The sequence below is a fragment of the Dromiciops gliroides genome, chromosome 6 (genome assembly GCF_019393635.1).
Source record: "Dromiciops gliroides isolate mDroGli1 chromosome 6, mDroGli1.pri, whole genome shotgun sequence".
NCBI classification, from domain to species: Eukaryota; Metazoa; Chordata; class Mammalia; order Microbiotheria; family Microbiotheriidae; genus Dromiciops; species Dromiciops gliroides.
In genome coordinates this window covers 9302798-9328513 of record NC_057866.1, presented here as the reverse complement: position 1 = coordinate 9328513, position 25716 = coordinate 9302798, and the positions used below count along the sequence as shown (strand labels likewise).

The window sequence follows — 25716 nt, the reverse complement described above, 5'->3', positions numbered from 1 at the left end:
GGCAGTGAAGTTTCCCAGAGTAACTAAGTAGCCCTTAGACAAATCTAGTGGTCATCAGCCATAGCTGTCAACTACAGCTTGTTAGAAATAGCAGCACCTGTAGGGGTGGAGATGAGATGGAGCAGGACCGATCCCATGATGCTCAGGGGCTTTTGCAGGACACTATATAAAGTTTCCAAATCTTGTTTTCCCAGTGGCCGTGCCTCACAGGAATGAGGAGGCCAGGCCAGCTTGGCCAGGACTAACAGGACCATGGACTACTCAAGCCGCTTCTTTAGGTCACTTGATGACCAAGCCAACATGGGCACAAAAACCTTGACCAGCTCAAGGATTATCTTCAGAACTTCATCCTTCAGTCAGGGCCCTAAGAAGAAGTTTATGACCTCAGACATCTTCATGGGAAGGGAGAAGAAATACTTTAAGAAAGACTTCAGGGGCTGCTAGGTGGCACAGTGGATAAAGCGCCAGCCCTGGATTCAGGAGGACCTGAGTTTAAATCCGTCCTCAGATACTTGATACTTACTAGCTGTGTGACCCTGGGCAAGTCACAACCCCAATTGCCTCACCAAAAAGAAAAGAAAAAGAAAGACTTCATATCTTTGACTAATTGACCTGACTTTATGACAGGAATATGTTGGGTTCACTAGTAGTAGGAACTCCAACTTAGAATCCTAAGAGAGCTACCTGGCCACTGAGATGTTTTAGTGACTTTCTCTCCTGGTCCTGTCTGACCAGGGCTTCTTGGTGCCCTCTACTGGCTTATCATCCCTATAACTATACGGTGTCCCCAGAGCCTCCATGTTGGGCTCCCATCTCTCCCTCTACACCCTCTCTCTTGTTCTCATCATCTTTTGGGGGTTCTAGTAATCATCTTTATGCTGATGACTGGCCAGAGCACTGGACCAAATCTAATAAGATGAAATTTAGTAGGGATAAATGGGAAGTCTTGGACTTGGGCATAAGAAATCAGCTCCACAAATATAAGAAGGTAGAGGCATGAGTGGACAGTCACTGTTCTGAAAACAATCTTGGCATCTGAATGACCTGCAAGCTCAGAGTGATGTGGTACACAAAAAGTCAGCGCCATCTTGGGCTGCATTGGGTTGGGGGGGGGGAAGCTCCCAGGGGGCAGGAAGGTGACTGTCCCTCTGTCTTCCACCCTGGTCAACAATCACCTGGAGGATTATCCTCAGTGTGGGCACCAGTCTAAGAAGGGCATCAATAAGCTGGACAGTGTCCAGATGAGGGCAGGTAAGGGCCTGGAATAATGCTATGATGGGATCAGTTGAAGGAACTGGTGGGTGTTTAGCGTGGAGAAGAGGCCATGATTGCTGAGTTCAGGGATAACTAAAAGGGGGAAAAGAACAGTTCCAAAAAGGCAGCTTTGGGCTGGAGGTCAGGAAAAAGATGGACAATCAGAGATACCCCACAGGGTCATGGGAGGCCTTGGGGGGGAGGAGGTGAGTTCTAGGTCTTAGCAGGTCTTTGGGAAGTTGATACCCACTTCGTGGGTATGCTCCATTGCAGATTCCTTGCTGTAGAGATCTCTTCCAATTCTCAAATTCTGTGACTGATGACCTAAAGAAGGGCTGATTCCCACCAGAGCCTCTACTTCTCCTAAATGTCGGAGTTAAGGGCGAACCATCCCAAGGTTGTATTTGTTGCTGGGTTCCTAGGGAAATCACTCCAGAGAATTCTTAGCAGTCTGGCCCTGGATTCAGCAGCTGCTAAGAAAACGGATTACCAATGTGCAGAGCTGGGTGGGGAGGTGGAGCCAAGGAAGGATGTGTGTTAATTTAATTTTTCATAAATCTGCAGATTTTTTGGGGGGACGGGAGGGAATGTTTCACAAAGTCAGCCATGAACAAGGAGACTTCACTCCTCTCTTGGGACACATAGATAGATGATTTCTTCAGCTCTTATGCAAAGGGGTTTTTTTAGTTGGGTTTTTGTTTGTTTGTTTTGCTAATGCAGAAATTAGATTAATTCTAAACCAATTATAAAATAAACTGGTGAAAAACTTGGATTTTCCAATCAATGACTATCAGAAGAAAAAGGTGAGCGATGGGTTTTCATTTTTTCATTTAGAACTGGTTGGATTTAATCAAAGCTTAAAGTTGGGAGGGACCTTAGAACATAGAATGTCAGAACCAGGAAGAGATTTAGTACATATAATATAGAATATCAAGATCCAGACAAACCTAATAACATTGATGATCAGAACTGATAGGGGCCTTTGTTGTTTAGTAATGTCTGATTCTTCGTGACCCCATTTTGTGGTTTTCTTGGCAATGATCCTAGAGTGGTTTGCCATTTCCTTCTCCAGCTCATTTTGCAAATGAGGAAACTGAGGCAAGCAGGGTGAAGTGACTTGCCCAGGGTCACACAACTAATAAGTGCCTGAAACCTAATTTGAACTCATCTTCCTGACTCCAGGCCCCACACTCTATCCACTGTGCTAACTGCCTGAAAGGGCTCTTAGCATATAAAAAATAAGAGCAAGTAATAATCAGAGAACTTTTAACGCCAAGTGATTCTTGGGAATGACCTTAGAATATAGAAAGTCAAAGCTTAGATGAACATAGAATGTCAGAGTTGGGAAAGACCTGAGAACATAGGATGCCAGAGGGGGGCCTTCGATGGTCAAAGCTGTTAGGTGTCTTAGAAAGTGGAATAGCAGAGTTGTGAGTGACCTTAGAACACAGAATGTTAGAGTTTACTCTTTTTTTTTGCAGGCAATAGGGGGTTAAGTGACTTGCCCAGGGTCACACAGCTAGTAAGTGTCAAGTGTCTGAGGCCGGATTTGAACTCAGGTACTCCTGAATCCAGGGCCGGTGCCCCAACCACTGTGCCATCTAGCTGCCCCTCGTTAGAGTTTACTTTTTTTTTTTTTTTTAGTGAGGCAATTGGGGTTAGTGACTTGCCCAGGATCACACAGCTAGTAAGTGTTAAGTGTCTGAGGCTGGATTTGAACTCAGGTACTCCTGACTCCAGGGCCGGTTCTCTATCCACTTTGCCACCTAGCTGCCCCTAGAGTTTACTCTTAATGGCCAGACCCAATGGCTTTTTCTCAATCTTCATTCTCCTTGGCCTCTCTGCAGCTTGACAGTGTTGGTCACTCTCTCTTCCTTGACACTCTCTTCTCCCTTGGTTCTCAGAGCACCTCTCTATTCTGATTCTTGTCTGTCTCCTTTGCTGGATCCAGATCCTGCTTTCCAATCTTGGTGTTCCTCTCTCCTGGACCCTCTGGTCTTCTCCCTCTTTACCTCACTTGGTGACCTTATCAACTCCCCTGGATTTAATTACCATCTCTATGCTGACGATTGTTAAATTTACTATCCTGCCTCCATTCTGCTCATTCCTGATTTCACATCTCTGACTGCCTTTTTTAAAAAATTTTTTTATTTTTTTTTTACATATAAGGTATTTTATTTTTCCTGTTACATGTAAAGATAGTTCTCAACTTTTGTTTATACAAGCTTTACAATTTCAGATTTTTCTCCCTCCCTCCACTCCCTCCCCCCTCCCCTAGACAGCAGGTAATCTGATATAGGTTATATCTATATATCTATATACATATACATATATATATATATATATATACACACACACACACACACACACACATATATATATACACATAATAACATTAATCCTATTTCTGCATTAATCCTGTTACAAGAGAAAAAATCAGAGCAGTGATGCAAAACCTCAAAATAGAAAAAAAAAACAACAGCACCCAAAACAAAAGAAATAGTATGGTTCAATCAGCATCTATACTCCACAGTTCTTTTTTTTTTTCCCTTGGATTTGGAGATCCTCTTCTATCATGAGTTCCCTGGAACTCTTCTGTACCATTGCATTGGTGAGAAGAATATAGTCCATCACAGTAGATCAACACTCAATGTTGATGATACTGTGTACAATGTTCTTCTGGTTCTGCTCATCTCACTCATCATCTGACTGCCTTTTAAGAGATCTTGAACTGGATGTCCAGTAGACATCTTAAACTCAATATGTCCAGAACAGAACTCATTGGATTTCCCCAGAAATCTTCCCCACTTCCTACCTTCCTTGTTACTGTAGAGAGCAACACCATCCTCCTAGTCCCTCAGGCTTCCAACCTAGGAGTTGTTCTGGACTCCCCATTCCACCAATTCCCCTGCCCCCATTCAAGAAGGTGCCAAGGCCTATTGATTTCACCTCTTCAGCACCTCTTGTCGATTTCACCTCTGCAGCACCTCTTGTCGATTTCACCTCTGCAGTACCCTCCCATTATGCCCCCTTCTCTCCTCCTCATCATACACCTGGACTATTGCAATAGTTGCTGGTAAGTCTGTCTGCCTCACACCTCTCCCCATTGTGATGTTTAAAATCTAAATTGTGTGATCGTCTTAAATTAGAAGCTTTAGCACCAGTCTTTGGGCATTAAACATTTATTAAAGCATACAGGGGCAGCTAGGTGGCACAGTGGAAAGAGCACTGGCCCTGGAGTCAGGAGTACCTGAGTTCAAACCCAGCCTCAGACACTTAACACTTACTAGCTGTGTGACCCTGGGCAAGTCACTTAACCTCAATTGCCTCACTTAAAAAAAAAAAAACAAAAAAACATACAGATATTCATGTGGAGTTCATAAAGTTAAGAAAAGGCCTATCTAGCCTAGAGTTCCAGTCTGGTCTGGTTCTTCCTCAAGTCCTCCACCAAGACCCTACTTCAATCATGAACTCTCCAGCAAACTGATTGTGGAAGCTTTTTATAGGTCTGGAGCATGGGCAGTCCTTATACACTGCTTCAAGTTGATTGGTAGGTGTCATCTAAATCCATTGGTCACTGGATTTGAAGGTGGTCTCGAGTTAAGTTCAAAGTCTAGCTTCTGAGAACAATACCTTCTTAAGGGCTGGCCAGGTGTGCTTACAATCTAGGCTAATCAGCAGTCAATCACTCTCCCTTAATTTAATCAGTTTATGTTAATCTCCATCCAGGTGGGCCTTTGAGTATGTGCTAAATCCCATTATTTTATCACACCATTCAGTTCCATCCTCCATTCAGGCACTAGAAAAGTAGTTTTCCTAAATTGAAGGTCCTACTATGCCACTCCCTACTCAACAAACTCCAGTGGCTCCTTGTTACCTCCAGGATCAAACACAGATTCCTCTGTTCAGTGTCCCAAGCCCCCTTCTACCTTCCCGGTCTTTTTGACACCTTAATCCCTGACTTGTACTCTTTAATTCAGTGACACTGACCACCTCCATGGTGGTCCATGAACAATATCCTGTATTTCTTGGATGCAGGCATTTCCTCTGGCTGCCTCCCATGCCTGGAACACTGCCCCTCCTTAGCTCAGACTACCGGCAGTCCCAACTAAAAACTCGTCTTCTACAGGAAGCTTTTCTCTTTCCATCTTAATTCTAATGCTTTCCTTCTGTCAGCATTTCCTAATTTTCCTGTTTATGTAGTGTGTCTGTACATATATACATAGTGGTTTGTATGTTGGAGACACCCTGTTAGATTGTGAGAGCCTTGAGGGCAGGCACTGTCTTTTGCCTTTCTTTGTAACCTCAGTTTGACACAGTGCCTGGGACATAGTAGGCGCTTAATAAATGTTTATTGACTGTCTGAGAGCTGGGAAGGAATTTATAACACAGACTAACAGAGCTAGGAAAGAAAGACCTTAGAGGAAATACCTCAGATGTCAAAGCTCAAGCTTCTGCTTTAGCCCTCAGAAAACAGAGTCGGCTCATCAGAGGGAACATGGAATGTCTGATCCTGAAGGAAACAGATCTCAAGCATGGATGAGAATGACAATTGTGAGAAAATAATTATTAATAAAGGGTTTTGAATGTGCCTTTGCCTTCCACTATTGTCTTCCACTAGACCCTGATGTCATCAGGTACAGCTCATTTTAATACAGACCACCCTCAAGTCTAGTCAATCAATGGAATTGAATGAGACTGACCAATTAGCTTTGATCAGTGTGTAAGAAGCCACCTCTATCGAAAGGAGGAAAGGCTCTGGACAGCAGTGGGCTTGCTCTCTTTCTTCCTGGGACTCTATGGATCGCTATAGCCACTTGCCCTCTCTTCTCCCTTGGCTAAATACGCTGAGTATTGTGAGATTTAAAATTGGATATTAGATCATAAATCTACCCTACTTAACCTTTCCCTTAATTTAAACTTTCATATTTTTTACCACAGTATGTAATTGTTTAGGCCTGTAAGCCTGTGACTAGTGAAGAAGTTAGGGAAATGCTATGTGGTCAATGGTTTACTAATATTTAATATACTTTAATATTAAATGCTTACTACCCAACCTGGTGCAATAGCCATTAATTTATAAGTAGCAATGTTTTAGAAAAACCCAGTCTGGCCCCCAATAATTTAGCTAGAAGCAATTAGCACCCCAATATCTTAAAAACCTCACAACAGAGACATGGACTGTTTGTATGTGATGGGAGGGACCTGAGAATAAAACATATCCAATGGGAGCTTTGGAAGGAGGACATTTGAAGAAAGAATGTCAAAGCTCAGAGAGGCTTTAGAGTTGGCTTGGCCCTTAGAACACATTAGTGCATCTTACAGAGACTATCAGATCTAGCAGGAACCACAAGTTGGAGAACCTAAATGATATTAGCTAGCTAATACTGAATGTCAGAGCTGAGTGTGACCTTAGGGTAGCTTGGTATAGTAGAAGCAGCAGTAGTTGGTAAGTCGGAGGACCTGTGTTCAAATTCTACCTCAGCCACTGAGCCGTAACTTCCTTAGGCCTCAATTTCCTCATTAATAAAACGGTGGAGGGGCCAGGGTGTTAGACTGGAAGATTTCTGAGGCCCCTTTCAGCTCCAGATCTATGACCCCAGAAAGACACAGAATGTCTGATCTGGGAAGAGTCTTAAATCATACAACACAGACTGTCAAAGCTTGTAGGAGCCTGGTAATATCTCATGTCTTTCCTACATCACCCTCATTTCTCTTTCCATTTTTTCCCTCTACTTCTCTAACTTTATCTTCAAAGTCCTTTTTGAGCACCTCTATGGCCTGAGACCAATTTGTATTTTTCTTGGAAGCTTTAGATATAGGGGCCCTAATGTTGATATCTTCCTCTGAAGGTGCCCCTTGGTCTTCCTTGTTACTGAAGAAGCTTTCTATGGTCCTCACCTTTCTTTCTCTGTCGGCTTATCTTGCCTTTCTTTTACTATACTTTTAGCTCCTTATAGTGGGGCACTGTTTCCAGGCTGCAGTATCCCAAGCTTAAGAAGTCCCGGGTGTGGGGTGGCTAGGTGGCACAGTGGATAAAGCACCAGCCCTGGATTCAGGAGTTCCTGAGTTCAAATCCGGCCTCAGACACTTGACACTTACTAGCTGTGTGACCCTGGGCAAGTCACTTAACCCCCATTGCTCCACCAAAAAAAAAAAAAAAAGAAGAAGTCCCAGGTGGTATGATTTAAGGAGAATCAGGTTCTTCCCTCACCCGGCATGTTTCCTGGTCCTAGATGACCCCAGACCAACTTGCTAATCAACCAGCTTTGTGTGTTGCGGTTGTTAGCTCCAGCCTGTGCCCCTCCCCCACCTGGGCCACTGCTACTGGAGCCTACCTCCTGGTTCTCAGCAGGGGTGTAAAATCCAAGTTTTGCCTTAGCACCAGCATAGAGCCCTGTAGTCTCTCCCCTGCCCAGGGCTCAGCCCACTCACCAGACTGTGAGCTTAGTTCCAGACAACACTGGCACTTCAGCTGATTCAGAGGCTCTGGGGGTCTCCTTCTCTGGTGAGGCCTTCCAGGGACTGGATCTGTGTCAGGGTGACTGTGGGGTTGGGCTCAACTCCTGTATCAGCACAGCAGCTCCCTCCTTCTGACCTTCCAAGCCGTTCTTCAGAGCTTGGTAATATCAACTGTCAGAGTTTAGGTCACACCTTATGGAAGAGGAACACTGGGATGGAACTTAGAAAATAGACTGTCAGAAGAGAGATGACCACAATTGGGGGGCAGCCTTAGGATACAGAGGGAGAAATGTCAAGTCAGTCAGGGGCTTTAAAAAAATAGGCTATAGAATGTTATTACTAGGAGACTGTCAAACATTCATCAGTCTACTACTGTATGCTAGACACTGTTAAGTGCTAGGGATATAGAGAAAGGCAAAAGACAGTCCCTGTCCACAAGGAGCTCACGGTCTAATTGGGGAGACACTGTACAAACATACTGTGTAAATAAATGGAGGGTATTCCACAGATGTTGGGCACTAGAATTAAGGGGGACCAGGAAAGGCTTCTTGCAGAAAGTGGGGTTTTAGTTGAGACTTGAAGGTTGCCAGGGAAGCCAGGACAATGGCAGTGAGGAGGGAGTCTTGTCCCTTCTTCTGGTCTTGGGAAAGCCTTGCTGGACAGAGAATGTTAAAGCTCAGAGAAGCTTGAAAACATAGAACAAGATGGCAGAACTGGATGAAACCTTAGGACAGAGACCTTGGAATCAATCAGTCATGTACCTGGACCAGTGTGGGCACCGTAGATACAAAGACAAAAAATAAAAAAAATTCTTGGTCCTCAAGGATCTGACAGTCTCTTATCTACAGGTTAATCTATGCCTAGCGACATTATGAAGTCTGATGCAGAACTTAAGAGTTCTGAGCCCATAGAACACAGAATGTCAGAATTGGCTGGGGATGGGGATGTCAGACCTAGGAAGGACCGTGGAGGGTAGACTGTAGACCGTAAGAAATCCCAGTGACCTCAGAGGGCATCCTGTCCAACTCCTTCAAGAAACTGAGACCCAACAGGAATCGGCTAAGGCCATAGGTCTCCTCTGAGCCTTTGCTAGATGCTAGCATGGTTTGGGGGAGAAGTGGTCATTGGCCAAAGAACGCTTGTTTGAGTGTATTCAGGCCGTGACCAGCAAGCAGCTGACTGTGTGAGCAGGGTTTATTTATTGGTATGAATCTTCGTTTATAATTAGCCACACAAATTCTTCATTTGATCTTCACAACAACCCTGGGAGGGAGGGGCTATGATGAGCCCCATTTTATAGCAGAAAGAGCTGACAAGTGTCTGGGCAGGATTTGAGCTCGTGTCTTCCTAACTCCTGGGGCAGCACTCTAACCTGAAGGGGGGAAGGTCTTAGACTGAGAGGGGTAAGGAACCTCAGCGCCCATCCCATCCAAGCCCCACGCTTTACAGATACGGAAACCGAAGCCCAGGTTGGGGAGTGACTTGTCCAAGGGCACAAAGGCAGCAAGCATGAGAGGCAAGATTCGAGGGCAGCTAGGTGGCGCAGTGGATAAAGCACCGGCCCTGTATTCAGGAGTACCAGAGTTCAAATCCGACCTCAGATACTTGACACTTACCAGCTGTGTGACCCTGGGCAAGTCACTTAACGCCCATTGCCCCGCAAAAAAAAAAAAAAAAAAAAAAGATTCGAACTCAGGGCGTGACTGACAGAGCACCGCCCGCTTCAGTTTCCTGATCCGCCAGGCAGGGCCCCGGCTGCGGCGCTGGGGACTTCCAGAGCCCAGCCGGAACAACAACGGCCGTCACGTGGCCGTGCGCACCCACGTGATGCCGACGCACTCGAACGACGTCGCCTGACGGATTCCACTTTTTTCCAATCAGACGGCGAGGCGCGAGGCCCCGCCCCGCCCCGGATCTGGCCTAGGGCCTCGAGGCGGCTGCTCCGCCGCCAGCCCCACCGGAGGCCAGGCGCGTCTGCCGGCGGGCCGCCCTCGCAGTTCGTGCCGCGTCCTTGTCCGGGGGCTCCCTCCCGCCCATGACCCTCCCCGTCCGGAGGCCTTTCTACCTCCACACCCCTAGAGCCGGCTTCAGGGAGACGCCGGTACGCCGGACGTGACGTCACCCCGCGGAGCCGGAAGCGGCTCCTGAGGGAGGGAGGGAAGATGGCGGAGGTGGTGAGTCCGGGGCCCGGCGCGGGGCGGGGCGAGGCGGGGCGGAGGCATCCGCAGGACGGCGGCGACTCCCCTGGCCTCCCCCATTGACCGCGGTGTCTTCCCCAGGGCGAGGTCATCGAGGGCTGCCGCCTGCCCGTGCTGCGGCGTAACCAGGACAATGAGGATGAGTGGCGTGAGTGACGGGGGGCGGAGCCAACGGGCACCATGGGGGCGGGGCCTGGGCGATGGAGCCCTGCGGGGAGGGCGGGGTCTGGGAAGCGAATAGGCGTGGTTCTTCGTGAGGGGCGGGGCCAAAACCTACCTGGGGGAAGGGGTTGAGAGAGAGAAAGAGAGAGAGAGAGAGAGAGAGAGAGAGAGAGAGTTCGAGCGCTCAGGGCTGGGGGAGGGGACGTGATCTGTGTGACCCTGGGGAGGGGGCCTGGCTGTCGGCCAAGAGACCTCTTGGGGCGGGTAAGGGAGGGGTCAATGGAAAAGGGGCACCGCTAACTCAAGGGTGGAGCCTGAGATCTCCCCGAGTGGGGCTTGGTGGGGTGTGGCCAGAGGCCTGAAGACTCCTCCCCACCTCCCACCCCTTTTGGGAGAGGTGAGACTTGGTCCCCAGATCAGGATGCTCGAGGTAGAGGGGAGGGCGGGGCTAAGGAACACTAGGAGCCATGGGGCGGGGCCTGGGAAGGGGCCAGAGGCCTTGGACCCCCCTCCAAGGGTAATCCAAGGGCAATCCAAGGGCGGGGCCGGGGACTCCTGGGGAAGGGGCAGGAGCCAGGCTAGGGGGATGGGGTGGTCTGGGCATCGTGGGGAGCGGCTGGCGGGGGAAGAAGATGCTCTTCTCAGGAGGCTCAGGATGGAGGAAGCTGGAGCCCCGAGATAAAGGGAAGGCCCGAGGCCTCCTGTAAGGCCATTGCCTCCCTCTTAGCTTTGGCTGAGATCCTGAGCGTAAAGGACATCAGCGGACGGAAGCTGTTCTACGTTCACTACATTGACTGTGAGTGTCAGGCCTGTGGTCCTGGGGCACAGGGTGGGTGACGGCTGGATGGGGTTGATGAGAGGCGCCGCCCCTGGGAGGGTCCTGCCATTTTAACTTGTCCCCTTCTTCATAGTCAACAAGCGCCTGGATGAGTGGGTGACCCATGACAGGCTGGACCTAAAGAAGATACAGTTTCCCAAGAAAGAGGCCAAGACCCCCACCAAAAATGGGCTCCCTGGGTCCAGACCGGGCTCCCCTGAGAGGGAGGTGGTGAGTAGAAGTAGAGTCCAAACCTGAGCCTGGAGATGGTCCCCAGAGGATGGTCAGGCCCCTCCCCTATCTCGCTTGTCCCTGTCCTGCTTAACCCGTGGTCTTGGGTCTCCTGTGCCGCCGCAGGCTGAGGATAAGGAGGGGAACAAGGCAGCCCTGCTGTGTAGGCCGAAGCCCGGAGAGGGTTTGTAGAGATTCAGGTTGGGGTCAGAGGGAGGAGGTGGTGTCACTGAATCAAAATTCAGTCACCAAACCCCACATAGTTGGGGTGGGAAGCCAGCCCGAGGGGAAGGGGTGGGGGGGTGAACCCACCTGGCTGATGGGGGCCCCCTCCTCCCCTCCCCCTCGCTCCCTTCCCCCTCCCCCAGAGGAAGACCCTGGACCTATCTCTACAGCCGGCTTCGGCCCAGGCCAGCGGGAAGACACTGCCGATCCCGGTGCAGATCACACTGCGCTTCAATCTGCCCAAGGAGCGAGAGGCCACCCCCGGCGGCGAGCCCGACCAGCCCCTCTCCTCCAGCTCCTGTCTGCAGGCCAACCACCGTTCCACGGTACCCTCGGAGCCCAGCTCCCGGCCCCGCTGTTCCTGTGACCGCGCTTCCCTCCCAGACCCAGGCCCCCGCCCCTTTGACCCACCTTTCTCGGTCTCTCTCTGCAGAAACGAAAAGTGGAAGTGGTTTCACCAGCAACTCCTGTGCCCAGTGAGACAGCGCCAGCCTCCGTCTTTCCTCAGGTGTGTGCTCGAGGCCCCCTTGGTGCCCTTGAGCCCCTGCCTTGGAGCCCCTCAGCTCATTGTCCTTCTCCCCCTCCTGTGTCTCCATAGAATGGCTCAGCCCGGAGGGCACTGGCCGCCCAGCCAGGACGGAAGAGGAAGTCCAACTGTCTAGGCACCGACGAGGTGGGTCAGGAGAGGAGAGAGGGAGGGAGGGAGGGAGGGAGGGAGCCACCCCAAGGAGGGTGGCACGCTCACCTCCCGCCTGGCCTGTGGCTGCTGCCAGGACTCCCAGGACAGCTCGGACGGAATTCCGTCAGCTCCTCGCATGACAGGCAGCTTGGTGTCCGATCGGAGCCACGACGACATCGTTACCCGCATGAAGAACATCGAGTGCATCGAGCTCGGCCGCCACCGCCTCAAGCCCTGGTACTTCTCCCCTTACCCCCAAGAACTGACCACTCTGCCCGTGCTCTATCTCTGCGAATTCTGTCTGAAGTACGGGAAAAGCCTCAAGTGTCTGCAGCGTCACCTGGTACGTCACCGGGACCTGTCCCCAGGAGCTCATGGTCAGAGAGGGAGAGCCCTTGCTTCCAGAAGAATGGAGAGTAGGCGGGAGGGAACCTTGGAAGGGGGCAGGGTGGGGGGGTGGCTGGGGAGGAAAGGCCTCCTGCCACACTCGGCTGGAAACCAGGCATCTTGAGAGGGAAGGCTGCTCTCCCATTTGCCTTCCCCTGCCTCATACTTCTCGGCTTCTATTCCTCAGACCAAATGTGACTTGCGACATCCCCCAGGCAATGAGATTTACCGAAAAGGCACCATCTCTTTCTTCGAAATTGACGGGCGTAAGAATAAGGTAAGTGGAGAAGAGAGTTGGGGGCTGGAAGGGGAGAGATGTGGGGCTGGGGGCAGCTGGTTTCTCTGGGCCAGACCCAGCTCTTGAGGCCAACCTTGGGACCATAAGTGAACAGATTCGAAGGCTTTGGACAGGAATGGGATAATGGGACGAGCCAGATTCCCAGAGGCACTTGGAGGGAAGAGCCTCAAACCTGACCATTTTACTCCACTCAAACTCATCAGCCCAGAGATCTATATGACTTTGGAACAGGCCCATCAGGTTCCCTGAAGGTCCAGTTGAGGAGTCCACACGGACTCCCTCCCTCTGCTGGCATCTCTGTTGCCTCCAATACCACGGAAAAACCGTTCCTGCTAAAGAGCCTTTGGCTTTGGGGAAGCACCACAGGCCCTCTCTGGGCCTGCTGGAGTCACTGATGGTGGGCCCCGAGTGAGCCGTGCTCTGGAGCTCACGGCTGCCCTTCCTCTCCCTCTCAGAGCTATTCCCAGAACCTCTGTCTTTTGGCCAAGTGTTTCCTGGACCACAAGACTCTGTACTATGACACAGACCCCTTCCTCTTCTACGTCATGACTGAGTATGATTGCAAGGGCTTCCACATCGTCGGCTACTTCTCCAAGGTCAGTCCCCAAAGCATCCTGAGGCCCCTTCTGTCTGTGGTCCCCAGCTCCTGGCCTCTTCCTCCCCCCCCACTCACTCAGTGCTTGCCCTCTCTCTAGGAAAAAGAGTCCACGGAGGATTACAATGTGGCCTGCATCCTGACCCTTCCTCCTTACCAGCGGCGTGGCTACGGCAAGCTGCTCATCGAGTTCAGTGAGTACCGCGAAGGTGGGGAGGGGGCTGCCAACATGGCTGCCGGCCCCATACGCTTAGAAAGGGTAGACCATGCGGCCGACGCCAGAGTGAGAGTCAGGCTTCGTGCCTGCCTGCGCTGGGAGGAAAGGGGGAGAGTGCCTGCCATTCACCTGGAGTCACCAGAGCAGTGCTGGAGGGGGCACCCAGACACACACACCACACACACCACACACACATACACATAGGACCTCATTCTGAGAGGGGCATGGCTTGGGTTTGCCAGGTGCACCTGAGAAGGAACTTTGCCCACGAGGTGCTGTACCTACTCTCATGGCCAGTGATCAGTAAGGCCCAGAGGAGAGGTGAAGATGGGACAGGAGAGGGCAGGGACAGACGTCGTCATGACTCTGGATGGCAGGAGGGTCTGTGCCCTGGCCAGTGATCATCCGAGAGACGGTGATTTCAGAATCAGTTGGGGTCCTGCCTGACCATAGCATTTACCTGGGTTTCAGCAGAACCAGTCCTCTTCCTGTAGAAAAGTTGAGACGTGGCCCCACCGCTGAGTTAGATTGGCCTGGTCTGAGGGCTGGCCTCCTGGGCCAGCCAACAGCTTAAGTGCCTTCCTGGCAGCCCCAAGGCATCCAGACGTGGCTCTGTGTTGGACAGAGGCATAGGTGTGGGCCCCCCCCCCCCCCCCAGGCAGGTGCAGAAAGGTGTGATTGGGCAGGGATGAGGGTCAGGACTTGTGGCTCTGTTTAAACAAGCGTGCTCTTTGAGTAAAAGGTGTGTCTGAGGGGGCAGAGGTCAGGGAATTCCCAAGGAGTCATCGATGAGGTGGGCAGCCTCCAGGGCAAGGGTGATGCTGGGCCCTCTGGCCTGGGCCCTGGCTCATTTCAGGGGTCCCCTATTGAAGAAGGACATGTAAAAGCGGAAATTTGGGGGGATGACTCTTCTAGTGATGGGAGACCTGGCTGCCCTGTGTGAGGGTACTCAGCTGGCTCCACTGAGCCCCCAAGGGCCATATGTGCGCACGTGTGCGAGGCCATGCTAGGGAGCCCATCAGGGATTTCTGGGATGGCTCAGCTGAGGGAGCCCCAAGGCCCCTCTGGTCTCCTTGTTTGGGAGAGGTCACCATGGACAGGGCAGAATCGCACAGTGCAGGGCCTGGGTTTGCTCCTTTAGCCAGTGATCCATTCCACAGACGTTTTTGAACCCCTACTGTGTGCTGGGCAGTGGAAGCACAAAGGCTAAAGGATTGAGAAGCGGCAAATGGGCCTTTGTGAAGCACTACTAAGTGCAGAAGCCAGTCCCTGCCCTCAGTGAGCTCTCAGTCTAACAGGGAGGCAACAAGCAAACAGCTGTACTCGGGATACATTGGGAATGGAAGGAAGGGCAGGTGTCAGAACGGAGGAGGGGGAGCCCGTCCAGGCCTGGGGGAAGGGCACAGCCAGAGAGAAGACCCCGAGTAGAGAGTGGCAGAAGTGGTGTTGGTGGTGGAGCAGCCGGGAAGGAGGTTGTGGGCTAGAAGAGGCATCAGAAGACTGAATAGGTGGGAGGGGCCCAGGTTATGGGGGGACTTTGATGGCCAAACCGCATTTTGTATTGGATCCTGAGGGCCACGGGAGCCACTGGAGTGTGTTGAGTAGGCGATGACTGACATCCCACCTGGGCTTCAGGAAAGTCTGGTGACTGAATGGAAGAGGGTGGACCCCCCAGCAGTCACTGCAGTAGTTCAGGGGTGAGAGGGTGAAGGTCTGTCCCAGGGTCGCAGCTGGGTCAGAGAGGTGACATCAACAGGCCTTGGTAACAGCCAGGAAGTGGTGGCTGAGGGAGATCCAGGGTGACTCCTGGGGTGTGAGCCTGAGGTCTGGGAGCCTGGCTGGGCCTTCCACAGATGTAGGAAGGAAGGTAGCAGCCGGGGGAGGGACTTGGGGGGAAATTCTCTTTTGGATGTGGTGAGCCTGAGATGTCCGCAAGGCAGCTGGGTGGGCAGAGCTCCAGGCAGGACAGGCAGATGTGGGAATCCTCAGCGTGGACATGGCCATTAAACATGGAAGTGGATGAGGCCGCCAGGCAAAGGAGCCTACGTAGAGGGCCCGGACCTGAGCCCTGAGGGACCCCTGCGGTCAGAGAGCGTGATCTGGAGGACAGAGAAGGGGCAGTAAGAGGGAGAAGAAAGAGGATGGGGGAGCCCTGGGCACCTGGAGAAGAGAGAGTCCAGGAGGGAGCGACTGGGCAAGGCTGCAGAGGTCAAGGGGACGAGGACGGGGACGGGGACGACCATTGGATTTGGCCGCTAAGAGCACCAATGTTCCGTGTTCTAAAGCCAGTCCGAGCTTGGGGATACATGGGGTAGGGGTGGGGACCAGGGAGGCCTTGGAAAGGGCCAGGAGAGAGGAGGGGAAAGCCCTGGGGTCCCCGGTCTCTCTGGTAGCACTTCTCTTCCTCCACCCCCTCGGCCCCCTCTCCTTCCCCCTCCACCTCCTCCTGGCAGAGATAAGAAGATGCCCCAGAGCTTCGTGAGTGAGCTCCCCCTTGGCTTTAGGAGGCCCTTGGTCTGGGCAGTGCCAAGTGCTGGGGGGTGAGGCCAGGCCCCCTGGCCAGCTGTGATGGCCCTGATCTGGGCCCTGCACTTGAGTGAGGGTGTCTTTCCGGGAGTTCTGGGCCTTCTCTTGCCCAGGATTTTCCTCGTCCTACATTGTAGTTGGCCAGAGGCCTTCGTGCCCCCCAAGTCTCCTCCTTCCCCCTGGGCTGGTATTTCTCAAAGTACTTGGATTTCTCTTCTCTTGAGAGCGCTTTGTGATCCTTCCTGACCCTCTTCCTAAGGCAGGCCTGAAGTGAATGGCTGCTTCACAGCCACGGGGTCTTCTGGACAGTGCCCACCCCCGCCAATATGGGCTCCAGTCTTGGGCAAAGGCTGCCTTCAGTGTGGGAGGTCCGCACAGACTCTCTCACCCCCTCCTCCTCAGCCACACCTGCTCAGCCTGGCACCTGGGCACACTTGGCACTGCCCTCCTCCTTTCCTCCCCAGTGCTCCTGAAGCAGGCCCCTACCCTCTCCACTCATGGCTTCGGTACCTGAGCCAGAGTCTGCCACCTCCTTAGTAAATGTGACAGCATGGAGGGGGTCTCACGGGAGTGGGGTGCCCAGAAAACAGCCAGGAGCTGTTATGGGAAGGTGCAGGCAACTGTGGGCTCGGACCATGAGGAAAAAATGCCTGACTCTTGGGGCTGTCCCAGTGCAGAAAGTGGGCTTCCTTAGGAGCTTGTGGTGAAGGCAGCTGCTGCTACAGGCCCAGAGCGGGTCAGCCCAGTCCAAAGGACAGCAGGGCTGCTCTAGAGCGGGAGGGCTTGCTCCTCTGGGTCGTCCTTTGTCTGAGCCAAAGTCAAGGAGAAACCTGAGGGCGAGGAGAGGCGGGTCTGCCCCTTTATGCTGCAGTCACAGCCTGCTACCTTTAAGGCTTCACACAAGGTGGCCGGCTGCCTGGCCCTGATGCAGTGAGGCGGCTTCCTCACATCTAAAGTGTCTGGATTCCTGTCACAGGGTCTGCACCCCCATGCTGTGGAGAGACTTCTGGGGGGGAGGCCCTGAAGGAGCTGTGACCTCCAGTGCCCCTCTGACCGGGGGCCCCTTTTCCCCTGCAGGCTACGAGTTGTCTAAGGTGGAAGGAAAGACGGGAACCCCAGAGAAGCCCCTCTCAGACCTCGGCCTCCTGTCCTATCGCAGCTATTGGTCACAGACCATCCTGGAAATTCTCATGGGGCTCAAGTCGGAGAGTGGTGAGCGACCCCAGATCACCATCAAGTGAGTCCTCTCCCTCCCAGGGCGCGGGGCGGGCTCGGGCGGGCTCCAGGGAGGCCAGAACGGCCTGTGACCCCCTGCCGTGCCCATGTCCCACAGCGAGATCAGTGAGATCACCAGCATCAAGAAGGAAGACGTCATCTCCACCCTGCAGTACCTCAACCTCATCAATTACTACAAGGTACGGGGGCCGGGCCGGGCCGGGGTGGGGGGCCAGAGGGGGGCAGCCGTGCCTGCTCCTTGTGAAGCATTTCTTTGCCCTCCTTCCCTCCCTCCACCTGCGCTGAGAAAAGATCGGGGTGGGGCCGAACCTCCTAATTATCTCATCGGCCGTGTCCAGGGCAGCACCCCTGGACCCCTGGGGTCCCGCCTGGGTGCTCACGAGTGGGCACTTCGCAGTGTCCCTTCCCCTCAGCACCCGCCCCCTCGTCGGGCCTTCCTGTACGGGTCACGGTCAGCCGTCCCCCCACAGCAGGGGGCCAGTGCCCTGACTCCCCAGACGTCCTTCGGCATTTGTCATTTCCCTCGTCTGCTGACTCTGCCCTTCCTTCAGTCCCAGTCAGCTGAACCTGACCCTTCTCTCTAGGGCCAGTACATTCTGACGCTGTCTGAGGACATTGTGGACGGCCATGAGCGGGCTATGCTGAAGCGACTCCTGCGCATTGACTCCAAATGTCTACACTTCACTCCCAAGGACTGGAGCAAGCGGGGAAAGTGGTGACCTCCCCCCCTTTCCCCCTGCCCCTCCCCTGCCTCACGGGCTGGGCCCTGGGCACGGGAGCTGCGGGCATGGCAGGGGGAGAGCAGGGGCTGAAGACTGCTGCCTCAGAGGAGGACGCTCTGCCCGCCCAGGGGCTGCTGTGTACAGAAAGCTGGGCAGCTATGTATAGTGCTGGGGGGAGGGTGGGCTGGGCCAGGGGCTTTGTACAAAGGCTGGGGGAGGGGGTGTACAGTTGTTTTGTAAATCGTGAGCCAGAGGGGCTACAGGAGAGGCGCAGCCTGGGACGTTCCTGCCATGTCTGATCTGCAGTAAACTATTTGTTTGTACAGACCCCAGTCTCCTTGGTCTTGGAGCAAAGCAGGGGGATCAGAGAACCTCAGGGCTGACACACCCACACACAATTTCCAGACTGTTTTATTGAGGGGGGATGAGGAGGGGACTCGAGTCTGGGCTTCAGAGCTGTTCCTTCAGTCGTCATCCTCGGTCACAGGTGCATGGATCTGTAGGGGACAGAGAAGAGCTGCAGGACCGGGCCTAGTGCCCCCTCCTAGGATTGATACTCCCACCCCTGGGGGGGGATGCCTGGGTGGGGTGGGCACAGGGCTGCAAACGCCAGAGGCTACCCCCCCAGGTGACTTCCTGAAACTTGTTTTGGGAACCCACCCCAGCATTTTTCCTCTGGTGACCTGGCTGCAGTGATGCAAAATTGTTGAGTGAATGTTGTCAGGGGTAATGGGCACTGGGTGTCAACATAAGGGCACAAAGAGAAAGAGCTGGGGGTTCCCCAGCTAGGACACTCACAGCAGTGGCCAGGCGAGGCCAGTTCAGGGCCCCATGCATCCTGGCATCTGGCTCTGGGGGAGTCTCCAGGCCCCAAAAGGTAAAGTAGCTGAAGGTGCCAATGGCCTGGACACTCCGATCCTGAGAGAAGGAAGGCCCAATAAGGAATGACCAGTAAGTAATGTTGGGATGGAGCCAGATCCTATTCCCCAGCCCCCCCACCCCCCATGCCCACTCACCTCCTGCACACTTGCCTCTGGCCCCTCTGACTTGTCTTCCTCCCGAAGCACCAGGCCCACGTAGCCTGAGGGTAGTGTCACCTCTTTTCCATGTAGGCTGCGGCCCCTGAAGGACACCACTGGCCCTGGGGCAGGGGGGGGATACATCACAGGTCAGGGACATCACCTGGTGCTTGACACCTGCTCTACACCCAGCCCAGGGGCCACCACAGGCCCCACAGGGCAGGAATTCACTTCAGTGACTTGGTACAGTAGAGGGCTGTGAAATGGGCCAAGGTGACGCTGCCACTCTGCTCAAACACCTTCCCTGGCTCCCTACTGTCTCCCATGGAGAGGTCAGGGTCTGCTCACCTGAGGAGCAGGGTGGCTTACACTGTTTCCTGGGCCCAGATGGGAGGCAGCAGGGAGGGGAGGAGGGTGAGACCCTCGTAATAATTCTGTATGTGAAAATTGTGCCAATTTGTGTCTCATCCCCTTCCTATACTTGGGGGTCAGAATCCCACACTGATAGGTGTGTGGCCTTGGATAAGTTCCCATATGTAAAATGAGAGGCTCAATGGCCTGAGGTCCTCTAGGATCCCTAGATCTAACCTTAGCCAGTGAGCTCCAGGAGGGCTCTGCACACAGCAGGTGCTTAATAAGTGCACGTTTGAATGAACGAACGAGACAACCAAGTATTCCTCATTCTGCTGCCCGCCCCCCCAGCCCCTGCCTTGGTGGGAAGGGCCTCTTTCCCGGCCTCTCCCACCCCACCCCACTAGCAATCCGCAGGCTTTGGGTCACAGCCCACACCAAGCCTGACTACGTTTTTTTGGGGCGGGCCTCGCGGCGCGTGCACGTAAAGCAAAGCCATCTCCTAAATTCCTCTCCCGCTCGACCCCCCCCCCCCATTATCCCAAGGGATGATGGGAATTGTGGTCCGTTCCCGCCCGACCCCATCGCGCATGCTCCTGGCACCTGAGGGGCCTGGTCGAATGGCCGGGCTGAAGAAGCGACTGACGGCGGCGGGCCCGTTATGCTGGATCTCGCACGGCAACAGGTGTAGCGGCGTCGGCGCTGCGGTGCTCACGGAGCTCGGCTGGATCCGGATGAGGCCCGGGACCGCGGGGGCTGCGCCGTCCGGCATCACTTCTGCGAGCCTATGCGCGTGCGCTGCTGTGGAGGTGCACTGGGAACTCTCGCCGAACGCCACGCGCCGCCTCTGCGCTTGCGCCCTGCGTGCTGCCTTATGGGAGCCATAGTCCACAGTTGCCAAGCACTCTGAAATCACGTGCCGAAACTCAATAGGAAGACGGAACTTCCAGTGCTTTGTGGGTAAAATTCGGTCATCTCCGTATTCTGAGGCCTCCCGCGATCCCGTCGCTGGCTGCCCCAGCTTTCCCTGAGAAGGGGACAGGATCATGAAACATCTGAAGAGCCTGGCGTGGCTTCATTTTTTTCCCTTTTTCCTTTTCAGTTTTATTTTCCGTTACGAACTCTTTCCCACCCACTGAGAAAGCGAGAAAAACAAAACTCGCCACGTTTATTTGTCTAAGCGAACGAACGATCCCTTGGCCAGGCTTTTAAAAGCTTCATCCGAACCCTGAGTCCATTGCTTCCCTTGCGAGTGGGCAGCCTGACTTATCCCGAGTCTGCTGGAATTGCAGGTGTCCTTGCACTCATCAGAGTTCCTAAGGGTCTTCAAGTTGTCTTGAGATACTGCAGCCTGCCTGAATTGTTCACCTGGTTCTGCTTAGTTCACTTTGCATCACTTCACACTGGTCTTCCCAGGTTTCCCTGAAACTTGGATAGTTTCTTATGCTTCTCGGTGGGAGGTGGGGAAAGAGCTGCTTCCTCCAGGAAGCCTGGGATTCCAGGTGCTGAGCCAGATGAGAGCCCCCTCCCGCCATTTCCACAGGTACTAAGACAGCCCCAAGGCTACACAGTTCTTGTTATTTGGGCAGCCCTCGATTGCCACATTTTGGGAGGCAGTACAAAGTCATAGAAAAGGAGAATGAATTTGAGGCCCCCACTGGGCCTCCTACCGGCTGGGTGACAGTAGACACGTCACTTACCCTCTTGGGGTGTCTCCTGTAATATTTGAGGTCTCCTTGCAGCTTCAAATCTATGCTCCTGTGAGGTCTGGGAAAGCCCCCGATAACTCCAGGTGTGGCATTATTTGTTTTGTGAGGCAGTTGGGGTTAAGTGACTTGCCCAGGGTCACACAGCTAGTGTCAAGTGTCTGAGGCCGCATTTGAACTCAGGTCTTCCTGAATCCAGGGCTGGTGCTCTATCCACTGCACCACCTAGCTGCCCCCTTATGGAATTATTTGAAGGGATTTGGGGGAGAGCTCCAAGGAGTCACTGCCTGTCCTCCACCATCTTGGCTCTGCCCAGAAAGTCTTGAGCCCCAATAACTTGAGTGGTGCCAGCCACGCCACATATGGGAAGAGATTACTAGACAACCCTCAGTAAACACCAAGAGGCCCCTCTACTCTCTGTGCCAACCCCATGCCCAACCCCCTTTTAACAGAGAAAAAGCCCAAACCACAGACTTTTCAGCAATAAACAAGTCTTTACAAATGGGGGAAAGGAGCAGGAGGAGACCCCAATCTCCCCCCTACCCTGCCGGAGACTTGGACCCAGTTCTGGGCCAACCAGTGTCTTCCTGCAATGTCCCATCAAGGATCTGCTCAGGCAACAGCTCCCAAGCCCCGGAGGTATTGTCCAGCCAGAGGCAGTATGGCCCAGTCATCCGTCCTCAGGGCCACCCTGACCCCCTCCTCCCCAGTAGCCTCCAGCTGCAGCAGCAGGTGCGAGCTGGGGGGCAAGAAGATGGCCACCTGGTAACTGGTGGGTGGGGTAGCAGACACAATGAAAGGCTCCCAGTGCTTGGTGACCAGAGTCTCCAGTGCCTGGCCCTGCCAGGGGCCCCACATGCAGCTCTCCACTCCCCCAGGCAGGCAGGAGGCCCAGAGCTCCTGAAAGGCACAAGGCAGTAAAGGTAGAAAGAGGTCGGCAAAGGCTATGGGAAAGCTGGGCAGCTGTGTGTAACAGGTGAGGCCGCTGGGGGTGGCATAGAGGACGCTGATGTCCAGGAGGGCCGGGTAGGGGCGCCGGGGCTCCAGGGGCAGGAGGAGCAGCTTGGGGGCAGCTCCTGGACGAAGGCAGGGGACCCGCACGGCCTCCAGCGCTTCATAGTGTGGCCCTAGGACACGGAAGCGCAGCTCCAGCGAGTACAGGATCTCTGAGGCTTCCACTGTGAGGCCCAGGACCACACGGGGTTCCCTGGGCCGCTGGGGAGCCCGCCTCAGCTGCAATGGGGCCCGGGCCTCCTGGACGGTGAGAGCCGAGGCAAAGCCCACATTCTCCTCCACCAGGGAAGAGCACAGCATGGGCGTGGAGCGTGTGGGGCCCAGGGCTGAGCCCAGCTTGGGCCCGGACAGGTGAGTGAACAGGCTGTAATACAGACGGGCCCGATCTCGGCCATCAGGGTCATCCAGGCTCCGGGCCAGCTCCTGCAGCAGGTTGGCCAGGTCCCTGGGGGCTGCCCCGCCGAGCCCTGTCCCTCTTAGGAGGGCACGGCAGGCTCGGAGCAGGGCCTGCTCCCGGGCCCAGTCCCCACCCTTCCCTAGGGCTGCCCACAGGAAGCCTAGGGTGGGCCCCAAGGGTTGGCCTCCAGCCACTTTGGTGAGGATTTGCAGATGCCACTGGAGGGCTTGGGCCCCACCCGCCCCCTCCACTACCACCTGCTGAAGGGCTTTCCCCAGGGGTTCTGCCAGCTCAGCTCCGGCCTGCTCTAGAAGATCCACAAAATGGGGGGCCAGGCAGGGCCGGGCTCGGTACAGCGCTGCAAGCCCGTCTGTGAGCTGAGCCAGGGCCCCTGGGTGGCTGGCCAAGCAGCGTGTAGCCAGGTAGGAGGCCCGGAAGCAGAGAGTGGCTGAGCTCTGGGGGCCCCCTGGCTGGGCTGCCCCCTGCCTCAGGCTGGCCAGCAGACTCTGGAGGTAACTCAGGGCCCGGTCCTCGGTGCCGTGGCAGTCCCTGCTCCCATCGCTGCCAAGCTCCTCCCCACACAAGAGACACAGAAGATGCAGCCGAGCCAGGAGATCTGGGGGCTCCTGCAGCAGACTGGGCAGAAGACCTGTGGCCAGGCTGGCTGTGAGCAAAACCGGGGCAGCCTCTTCCCCCACAGCCCCCAAGGGCCAGTTCTCTGGGAAGTGCAGGAGGCAGTGCAGGTAGAAGAGGCGGGCAGGGGGCGGCAGGGCTGGGTGCTGGGCAGCCCCCACCAGCCTCCGAAGCAGCAAAGCCTCATCCTGGGCCGTAAAGAGGGCCTCCCCAAAGGCGTCCTTCAAGGCCAGCACCGTGTGCAGCAGGGACACCCTGGCTGTGCCCAGTAGTCGTACCAGCTGGGGCTTCAGGAGGGCAGGGGGCTGACCCCGCACAGCCCTCAGCACCTGGCTCAGCTGCTGCAGCATCTGGGCCTGGGCTGGCGGGGTCAGCAGGTAAGAGGTGTCTAGCAGCTGGGATACAGTGGCCCGCAGCTCCCGGGCCTCAGGCGGGGTGAGATCCAGGGGGCCAGGGCCCTGCTCGGGCCAGGGCACTTCCTGGCCTGAAGGCCCTGCCCAGTCCCAGACATCCTCCCCAGCCAGGGTCCAGTCCCATGGTCCAGCCCACTGGGCTCCTGGGGCCTTTAGGCTCCAGTCCCAGGCTTGTCTCTCCCCATGCTGGGGCCCCTCAGGTCTGGCTGCCAGCAGCCGGTGCAGTCCGTCAGGGGCCCTGGGGCCAGCCCAGGCCAGGGCCCTGAGAGCATTGCGCAGAGCCAGCACTAAGAGCAGGCAATGGGACTGGGTGCTCAGGGTGTCCTGCAGAGCCCGCAGCAGCCCCAGCTGGCCGGCCAGCAGCCCAGGCCGGCAGCTCTCCAGCTCTCGTAGGCACTCAGAGGCAGTGGCCTGCAGGGCTCGCTGCTCCAGCCCCGTGGCTCGGCCTGTGGCAGCCTGCAAGAGCATGGGCAGCAGTCGGGATGTGGCTGCAGAGGCTGGGCCCAGGGCCCCGCAGGCGGCCAGGACGCTTGTGATGGCCAGCAACAGGGGCCGGCGGAGGCCAGCTGGCCGTGGGGGCAGGAGGCCCAGCGTGTCCAGTAGCGTGGAGGCAGCTGCCTCAGCCGCAGCGGGGTCAGGCCATAGTTGTGTGGGGAACTCCAGGATCACAACCAGCAGAGAGACCTGGGGAGGAAGAGGTGGATCAGGCATGGCTGGGGGGGAGTGGGGGGGTCTGGGCACTTGGTGGTTCAGGGATCTGGAAAGCTGGGGCCTTTTAGTAGCTGGGGTGAGCTGAGGGACCAACAGGGCATGGACCGAGGATCTTGGGGGTCAGGGCTGGTATGAGCCGAGGGGGCCAATGAAGCGTGGTGGACCGGGGATCTGGGGGGTCGGAACTCCCACCTTAGTGGGCTCGCTGAGCCTCTCGCTGCGCAGTTCGCTCAGCAGCTCGGCCGCCAGAGCCTCCGCCCCGGCCCTGGCCACGAAGGCGGCCGGGCTGGCCCGCAGCGCCGCGAGCACCCGGGCCCAGGCGTCCGCGCTGCGCGGAGCCATGTCCCCCCACCCACCCAGCGGCTGCGGAGGGGCGGAAGCAGGAGACGCCGCGGGGGGCCGATTGCCCGGGCTGGAGACCTCTCTTCTCCGGCGTCTGGCCTCGCTCAGAAGCGCCGCCCTCCTTCCTGTTTCCCTCTCTGTCCGCCAGGAGGGGTCCGAGGCCGCCGGACCTGCCCCGCCCCGCCTCTCCCCAGCCTCCCGTGCTTAAGTCACCCGGGAAAACAGGCCGGCCGGAGGCGTGGCGTGGGACGGGGCGGGGGGAAATCGAGGGAGCTGGGGACACCTGGGTCCAAACTAGGGCTCCGGGGACCCATGTCTGGGGGTCCGTGACCTTGCATTGGGCCAACTGCTAGCTACGGTTCACGTGATGGCGTCAGGCTGGATCGAGTCCCGGGGCTTCCCCGCCCCCGCCCAGGGCCGGTGCTCACGGCGGGCACCCTGCCCGGGAAAAGAATGCGGAGGGAGGGCGATGGCGGCGGGGTGCCGCCTTAGGGGTCCGTGCTTTCCTGGCCCGGATGGTGCTACGGAAGGATCTGCCAAAGGGCAGCCGGGCAGCCGGGCCTCGAACCTGCGTCTGGGGGCGGGGGCGCCCCGACTGCCCGGACGGCGCCTTCCTGCCCCGGCGGCGGGATGAGCGTGCCCGCGGCTCATTAGGCGGCTCGGCTCGGGCCCGCCCGTCCGCCCCTGCCGGCACCGAAACCTGGGCACCGCCCCCGCCCCCCTAACGGGCCGGCCCGAGGGGGGAGGCGGGGCTGTAACGGGGCGGCCCCGGCGGGGGGCGGGAGGGCAGGCGCCGGCTCGTCGGTTTCGCTGGGGCTGAGTAACTGTTACTCCGCCGCCGCCGCGCGGGGGGGCCCCGCCTCTCCCCGAAACCGCCGGGCGTGGGGGCGTGGAGGCAGGACGGGGCGGGCGCCTGCTGGCCCCCGAGCTTCAGCTTCCGCTTCCAGGAAGCCCCCTTTGGCCGCCCCCGACACTAGCCTCCTTCCCCCGCCTCAGGTTTGTCCGGGGACGGGGGGACACCAGGGCTGACCCCCTCCAGGAAACGGGCCCCTGGGACCTGGGACCCGGGGCCTGGGCGGGGCCGAGCGTGTTCCGAGAGCCCCACCTGGGAGTCTGTGAGC

General features: G+C 55.8%; 3 protein-coding genes across 6 annotated transcripts; 1 reads left to right on the top strand and 2 right to left on the bottom strand.

Annotated features, from left to right (window-relative positions):
• The first annotated feature begins 9670 nt into the window (after nt 1-9670).
• KAT5 (lysine acetyltransferase 5) lies at nt 9671-18204 on the top strand. 4 transcript variants are annotated; one of them, XM_043973341.1, is made up of 14 exons: nt 9672-9890; nt 9996-10062; nt 10804-10872; nt 10988-11124; nt 11493-11675; nt 11783-11857; nt 11948-12022; nt 12123-12371; nt 12603-12692; nt 13169-13309; nt 13409-13502; nt 17129-17288; nt 17385-17466; nt 17872-18204. In XM_043973341.1, the coding sequence occupies exons 1-14, from the start codon at nt 9879-9881 to the stop codon at nt 18004-18006; spliced, it is 1569 nt and encodes a 522-aa protein (XP_043829276.1). In that variant the 5' UTR covers nt 9672-9878; the 3' UTR covers nt 18007-18204. The 4 variants fall into 4 exon arrangements, with proteins under 4 accessions (XP_043829278.1, XP_043829276.1, XP_043829277.1 ...); XM_043973342.1 differs by having other exon boundaries at nt 11520-11675; nt 17872-18203; XM_043973343.1 differs by lacking the exon at nt 11493-11675 and having other exon boundaries at nt 9671-9890.
• A 198-nt stretch (nt 18205-18402) lies between these two features.
• Nucleotides 18403-20566, bottom strand: RNASEH2C (ribonuclease H2 subunit C). The gene is made up of 4 exons (XM_043972923.1): nt 19983-20566; nt 19026-19150; nt 18808-18927; nt 18403-18506 (listed from the first exon to the last, which is right to left on the bottom strand). Exons 1-4 carry the CDS (start codon nt 20425-20427, stop codon nt 18474-18476), a joined length of 723 nt encoding a protein of 240 aa, XP_043828858.1. The 5' UTR covers nt 20428-20566; the 3' UTR covers nt 18403-18473.
• Nucleotides 20567-21559: 993 nt separating this feature from the next.
• Nucleotides 21560-25202, bottom strand: AP5B1 (adaptor related protein complex 5 subunit beta 1). The gene is made up of 2 exons (XM_043972922.1): nt 24446-25202; nt 21560-24226 (listed from the first exon to the last, which is right to left on the bottom strand). Exons 1-2 carry the CDS (start codon nt 24593-24595, stop codon nt 21698-21700), a joined length of 2679 nt encoding a protein of 892 aa, XP_043828857.1. The 5' UTR covers nt 24596-25202; the 3' UTR covers nt 21560-21697.
• Between the last annotated feature and the right edge of the window lie 514 nt (nt 25203-25716).

What these genes read in the sequence shown, in the direction of transcription:
- AP5B1 (XM_043972922.1), bottom strand. Translation starts at nt 24,595, where the DNA reads ATGGCTCCGCGCAGCGCGGACGCCTGGGCCCGGGTGCTCGCGGCGCTG. An exon ending in GGCTCAGCGAGCCCACTAAG is followed by an intron (nt 24,227 to 24,445) that starts GTGGGAGTTCCG and finishes CTTCCTCCCCAG; the next exon opens with GTCTCTCTGCTGGTTGTGAT.
- RNASEH2C (XM_043972923.1), bottom strand. Translation starts at nt 20,427, where the DNA reads ATGATCCTGTCCCCTTCTCAGGGAAAGCTGGGGCAGCCAGCGACGGGA. An exon ending in CATTCGACCAGGCCCCTCAG is followed by an intron (nt 19,151 to 19,982) that starts GTGCCAGGAGCA and finishes CCCCTGCCCCAG; the next exon opens with GGCCAGTGGTGTCCTTCAGG. An exon ending in GGCCTCGCCTGGCCACTGCT is followed by an intron (nt 18,507 to 18,807) that starts GTGAGTGTCCTA and finishes TGTCCCCTACAG; the next exon opens with ATCCATGCACCTGTGACCGA.
- KAT5 (XM_043973341.1), top strand. An exon ending in ACTGTCTAGGCACCGACGAG is followed by an intron (nt 12,023 to 12,122) that starts GTGGGTCAGGAG and finishes GGCTGCTGCCAG; the next exon opens with GACTCCCAGGACAGCTCGGA. An exon ending in CAAGCTGCTCATCGAGTTCA is followed by an intron (nt 13,503 to 17,128) that starts GTGAGTACCGCG and finishes TTTCCCCTGCAG; the next exon opens with GCTACGAGTTGTCTAAGGTG.